Consider the following 7,101-nt stretch of genomic DNA (forward strand, 5'->3'; position numbering starts at 1 on the left):
CAATAAAATTACCATGCATTGCAGCAAGATGTGTGATTCCTTGTTCCAGCAATACAATAATGTGAATGGGCTCACACATTCCCAAAAGCAGACATCATCAATTTTTTACCCCTTGAAACCATTAAACTTAATGATTTGTCACGTGTCGGATAACTCCTGCATCAATTAATTTTGAACATTGTTGTTTGCATTGGTTTCCAGTAGAAAGAATGCCCGATACATTAGTGATTAGAGTTTTGCCTTTGCAGACAGCTAGAAAGGTTTCATGCAGTTGGCTCTGCCAAGTAATGTATCCGGGGATCTTATGAAAGGTCAATCAGCCAAAGCTCAGGGAATCCCTGGCAAATTCTCTAGGAACCCCTGGTTGAGAATAGCTGTTCAAGAAGATGAATACTCATTTTGTATTACTTTGTATGTGCTGTCTCACATATCAAACATTTCCTAATTTAGCTTAAGCACTAAAGCCTAAACAATGAACTTTTTTTGGTATGCTATACCAAAACAATTTCAGTAGTATAGCGTATTTATCTATTCAATAAAAGTACCTATTAATTCTGCTAGAATCTTGTGATCTGATACATTCCTGTGCTCTCCGCAGTGTTTTCACAAGTAGTCTTATCAGACCTCTCAAGTTCTCCATTGCAAAACACAAAACAGTAGTGTGTTCCATTATCAAATGTGTTATGTCACATATTAACGTGCTTTAGCCTAAGGCAACCCAATTATTTGCACACTAAATATTGCTCCTACACAGCAGCAAACCACAGCACATTGGGAAGGTGCAATACAGGTATATTAATTTTGCCCAATGGGGTTCATGGGCCATTGGGGAATACTTGCTGAACATTGCCTATTACCAGCAGTGCAGCATCTTAGATGAAGATATAATTAAGTTTAGGAGCATCTCAAATGTAAGATAGATATACCTGAAATCAAGCTGAATATTCTCACTAATACAAGAAGTGATAAATTACTGGGGGTTGCTCATGGTAACGGGATGCTTACAGGGCAGATTAGAGGCAGCAGACTCCAAAATTCCCAAATAACAGCAGTTTTTATTTGTTTAGGCAAGTGTACAGCACACTCTCCAGCACTTCACAACAAAACAATAAATAGTAGCCCAGCTGGGCCTCTGGCTACCTCACTTAGGTGCCCTCTCCTACTAACACATTCATTATATCAGTACTGTTCCACTCACAGTTTTGTAGTACTGTTTGGCCGCTGGCTTTCCTAGAACCCTCTGGCTCTCTCTCAACCTGGAATCCTCTGGCTCTCTCTCAGCCTGGAACCCTCCGTCTCTCTCCCAGCCTGGAACCCTCTAGATCTCTCTCAGCCTGGAACCCTCTGGATCTCTCTCAGCCTGGAACCCACTTTGTGTCTCTTCTCAGCCTCTTGCTGATCACTTACCTCCTTGCTATATCCTCCCTCAGGTGGATATATCCCAAATCAGGGTTGGGTTGGGCCAAGGAACCCACCCTTTTACTCCCTTGGCCAGCTCCAGGGCCTTAAGAACCTGCTTTCCTCCTAAAAATCTATAAATCAATTAACACTTTCTTTTCCCTGGAGCCACCAACACTTCCTAACATTTTTGGGACATTCTGTCACAAAGGGTACCTAAATCTAAATGTATAATTATAGGAAAAGGTTTTCATTTAAATTTTAATGACATGTTTTTACACCTGTCAGGTTGTTATGACTGTAAATACCAACTCTCTACACATTACCTGGACAGCTGAGGTTTTCTTGGATTCACTAATTAGAATTACACACAGAGAATATGTTATTTAAAGTATATTATGGAAAACGTTTTTATTTTTTGTATTGTTTACTCTCAGTGGTATCTATTTAAAAAGCAGTGAATCTGACATTCATATAAAGGGGGAATCTTTCATGTCCATAAGTTTACAATGGCAGTGAATGATTCTCCACCACAGACTGGAGAATATCAGGTTCACCATTTAATAAAGAGACCCTAATTTGTCATCAATTGTGGTAACAATATATTGATTGTATTTGTCCCCTGGATTATTCAAACAATGCACAATGTTTGTACTGCAGGAACTTTCATGTGTGGAATGAATCCTGGTTCTTAAGACGAGACCTTGGCGATTTTTATGGTGGCTGGCAAGTTCTGGATTCAACACCACAGGAAACAAGCCAAGGTAGGAAAAATGTGATGATGTGGTGTTAGATTATGGGTTTGAAATGCATCATGAACAAACTATGAAGTGTTAAGAATTTATATGACATTTGATCTAGGCACATACAATACCCACATGCAGAAATTAGATTACTGGATAAATGTAAGAAAATGCACCTGTTGTCACTGACTTACAATATTGGGATGAAAAAATTCACTCAGCATAGATTTTAGGTCCATTATTATTTTGTACCAGCATTCAGCATGTGATTAGGAGAAAGATTCATGAAGTTTTACAGAATATACGGAAGAATATGGCTACATTTACATAGAGATGCAGATAAGGGAATAGCTCATTAATGGCATGATTCACATTAAACATTGTCGTAACTCACAATCCCTACAAAAAGTTGTAGGAAAACTCTCAGAGTTCACGGACTCTCAGAGTTCATTTGTCCACGGACAATGCAGCCGTCTTGCGAACCAGTTTCTTATACATACTAGAGTATGCCTGGCTATTTAAGTACATTTCTGCATAATATATACATGCTTTAAAGCTATGCACTGTATTATGGTTACCCTTGACACCATGAAGACATAGTTTTAGGTTGTATAAACCACATGAAGCCCTGAAGTGAGAACTGAAACCCCCGAAAATATTGGCACTTTGCTTTTATGTTGGGCAATTTGTTGTTGGAACTTTTTGTAATAAATTTGATATTTTCCCACTTAAAAACAACGTAGTTCCTGCACTAAAAGACACTCATGTGCAGCACCATTCAGTGTAGTATTAATATGATCCCATACAGTGCAATCACAACCTCCTATTGTGGGTCCATAACAACCTGGGCTTAAAGGAAAAAGGTTGAATGACCTGATCACCATTTATGCTTGTAGAAGTATGACATCTAGGAGCAGAAAAGAATTACTGCAGGGGACAACTCTGGATTAAAGGTAAGTATGTTTGGTATTCCCTGCAGTGAGCTTCTTCTTCACAAATACGAATTAGAAAAAGTCCAGTGTAATCTCTTAATTAGCCTTCTGCATTAGCAATCAGGCATATCCATCGGCCACTTAAGTACAGAGAACTTTATAATGGAAAGTTGGGAAACGAGCCACAACAATAGTTAGCTGCAAGTACTAGACATGTATGTTCCTACAGGTAAACCATAGCCAATAGTGATAAAAGGACATTAAAGTCATCCCTGAACCTTTCTTTTACCTGGGGTAGATATTAATTTACAGCCGCACAAAAAAGGGATTTAACACCTGGCAAAAAAAAAGCCTTAAATAGATATGGCAACTTTCAAAAAGCTCCCCTACCTCTTTTTCATGCAGGGTTTAAATATGAACAATACACCCATATGTCACACTTACCTCTTCCTCAATAAAGCACAGACGCCTCTCTTCTGGGCATGTGGGCAGTTCAGACGCTGTGCGTGCCTCTGTTTCCAGGCTTTATCAATTCCAAACACTCCGCTTGCCAATCAGAAAATAGCCTCTTGACCAGCCCTGGCTATTTAGCTAGCTCACACACTGTGTCTCCATTGTGCCGAGCCCCTAGTTCTGTGAGCTAGTTCCTGTTCATGTGGTGCTTAACTCCTGTGTTAACCCCTTGTTGTCCAGTCTGTTTGTTCCCAGACAACTTCCCTGTGCTGTTCCAGTGTTTCTGTCTGTCTGTGGATATCCACGAGTTACCTGTGCCTCCTGTTGCTTCCAGTGTCTCCTGTGTTCCCGGTGCCCGCAGTGGCCCCTGTGTCACTAGTGTCTGTCTCCTGGTTCCCTTGCAATTGACCCCTTGCGTGTGACCTGACATCTCTTGCTTGCTGCCTGCTTCAACCCCAGCTTTCCTCAACTATCCTTCTGCTTTGTGATTTGGTACCGTGTTTTGCCCACTTTGGTGTGCCCAAGGACCGCAACCGGACAGTAACCAGCCCGGTTGGAGAAAACCTGGTTACTGCTTAGACTCTGCACCTTGGCCCTTCTTAGGGCTCACATCACCTCTGTGCAAGCCATAGCACCCCCTTGTGGTCCTGTCTCTCCATGCGTGACACCATAGGTTTAGGTTTAACTAAAATAATTTCACAATAAACTAGGGATATTTTCAGCTCCTTCAGCGACACCTTCTGCTGAATATTCCACGTAGCAATTATTTGATATTACATGAGTTCATGAACACATCCACAAAATTCAAGCAAATACAGTATGTGTTTATTCCTAATAAAAATAAGCTAAAATGATAAAAACAAACAAAAAAATACACTGCACATTTTGACATGGAACTACATAAAAATAGATCTGTTTGTAGCCATGGAGCCAAATTTACCAAACTTTAAAAAAAGTTCCAACATAAAAAGAAACTGCCCCAAAATAAAGGCAGTGCCAACATCTTTCAGGGGTTAAAATTCTGAATTGTTTAACGACATGGGTTATCCTCTGTATTCCATGTATAGGTAGCCATATTCTATCTTTCTATTCCTCTCACATGATACTCTTCCCTTTCCTAAGCCAGAAATTAAGAAATTAAGCCTGGAACACCTCCTGTCTCAAAGATATTATCAGTCAGGTGCGCCACAGCCATTCTCAATTTCTAGCCTGGGAAAAGGATGCTTGGTCCACCTATTTCTTCCAGGAAACTATGGGTCTAGATCCAAATAAAGGGCTGCAATTGTGCAGCAATACATTTGAAGAACACCTAGAGGAAACAAAGTGCAAATTATGAAATTAAACAGAGAAGTTTTGTTTTTTCAGGAATATATCGATGTGGACCAACATCTGTGACTGCAGTGAAAGAAGGAGATTTACACTTGGGTTTCGATGCTCCTTTTGTATTTGCCGAGGTCAATGCTGATCGAGTCACCTGGATTGTTCAAAAAGATGGAACTAGGGAAAAAGCCCATAGTGACACGAAATACATTGGCCAAAGCATTAGTACCAAGGCAGTGGGAAGTGACGCTCGAGTTGATGTTACAAACAACTATAAACATCCAGAAGGTAAGCCTATCCCACAATATCTGAAAATTGGACCACTGTACCAAACCCTCTTTTGCACAGAGGGAGCCACACTTCCTAAATCCAAGCTCTGAAAACTAAGAATTCCCACCAAATATGCTGTTTACATGGAGTTTGCCTATAATGAAACAATTAATTTTAAATTCTGTATGTATAAATATTTTTTTTATTTCGATTTTCTCATTAATATGTAATAAAAGCATCTTTAAAACCACTTTGTATCCTTTTCAAAACAGGTTCTCCACAAGAAAGGCAGGTGTTTGAAAAGGCCAGTAGGACCATGCCTAATTATGTACCCCCAAAAGAAAATGTAAGCCCAGATTACAGTAACATGATGAACAGGAACAGAAATGTCTCACCAATGCGATCTTCAACCCCTACACCTGACTCGAACGGGAGATCCTCATCTCCAGCATCGTTCTCAGGTCGTGCAGTACAACCAACTTCTAGAAATGAATACCGATCAGCATCTCCCACACCAAGTTCAGCAGTTGCAGAGTGAGGAAGGTCATCATCACCTGGTAGGTTCTCAGATCGTCCATCACCTGCCCAACCTTCAGAAAATGAATACCGGCCTGCATCTCCTTCACCAAATTTGCCAGCTGTACCACGTGGAAGATCATCATCGCCTGCTCGGTTCTCAAGTCGTTCAGTGCAACCACGTTCAGGAAGTGAATACCGAACTGCATCACCATTACCAAGCACACCAGTTACAGAAAGAGGAAGGTCATTATCCCCTGTGCGTTTCTCAGGTCGTCCATCACCTGCCCAACCTTCAGGAAATGAATTCCGTTCTGGATCACCTTCACCGTTTGCACCAATAGGAAGACCATCATCACCTGCTCTGTTCTCTGGTCGTCCATCTTCTGCCCCTCTTTCAGGAAATGGATACCGGCCTTCTTCTCCTTCACTAAATTCAACAGCTGCACCAACTGGAAGACCATCATCACCTGCCTCATTCTCAGGTCGTGCATCTCCTGTCCCTTCTTCAGGAACTGGGTACAGGCCTGCGTCACCTTCACCAGCTATTCCAAGTGGCAGATCATCATCACCTGCTCGGTTTTCTGGTTATCCTTCACCAAACACCCCAGGACCTTCCCATTCAGCATCAACAGGGACTGATGTTACTGGGAAATTTAAACTTCTCAGTCCCCTAGTAGTGGGAGATGACATTAACCTGCTTTTGATCCTAAAAAATCTTACACCATATCACAGACCAGTTAAGGTTAATCTTAGCGCATCCACTATCCTCTATACTGGAAGACGATTGAGTGACATATTCACAGATCAGAAGTCTTTGATCATTAGCCCAAGCCAAGGTAGGTCAAGTGTAAATATGTACTGTTGAATTGAAAGTAAGCTGGAAGGCTATGCATTTTGCATTGTTAGCACTAGTACATTTAACTGCAGAGTAGGTAACCAATATCCAAACATTTTATGATTTCTACTTTATAACTGTATACACCATGACAGTTGAATTCACCATAATGCACAATCATGTCTGCATTCCTTGTTCCGTATATTAGTTTAATTCTCCTTGGTATAAAGGTAGGTTTGTCACACAAATTTTAAGAAATAAGAATTGCTTAATAGCTATATTTTTATTAGTTAAATTGTTCTGGTGATATTTGAAACAGGGAGGGGTAAGGGGACTTTTTTGGCAAGAAATATGTGCAATTAAACAAAATTTCCTTATTTGTATAGATATCTGCATAAATCCATTAAACTGTTTTTTTTTTTTTTTTTTTAAAGTAACTTTAATATATATATTAAAAACAAACTATTACAAAAAGAATCATGCACACCACATATGAATAGTTATAAAATACTGTATATCCACTAGGCGGCACTGTTTTTCTTGATTGGGAAAACTCTCGACGACAAGAACAGCCATATTTTAAATTATTTATTTATATTTATTTAATTATTATTTTATTATTATTATTATT

At 39.9% G+C, this 7,101-nt stretch overlaps 1 protein-coding gene across 1 annotated transcript in view; it reads left to right on the plus strand.

Annotated features, from left to right (window-relative positions):
- The window catches only part of LOC140325390 (protein-glutamine gamma-glutamyltransferase E-like), a 70,919-nt gene that overhangs the window by 56,877 nt on the left and 6,941 nt on the right, over positions 1-7,101 (plus strand). Inside the window, exons 8-11 of the mRNA XM_072403214.1 lie at positions 2,059-2,162; positions 4,892-5,134; positions 5,389-5,652; positions 5,755-6,471. Coding sequence (XP_072259315.1) covers positions 2,059-2,162; positions 4,892-5,134; positions 5,389-5,652; positions 5,755-6,471 — 1,328 coding nt within the window. The remainder of the gene's footprint in view (positions 1-2,058; positions 2,163-4,891; positions 5,135-5,388; positions 5,653-5,754; positions 6,472-7,101) is intronic.

The sequence above is a fragment of the Pyxicephalus adspersus genome, chromosome 3 (genome assembly GCF_032062135.1).
Source record: "Pyxicephalus adspersus chromosome 3, UCB_Pads_2.0, whole genome shotgun sequence".
NCBI lineage: Eukaryota > Metazoa > Chordata > Amphibia > Anura > Pyxicephalidae > Pyxicephalus > Pyxicephalus adspersus.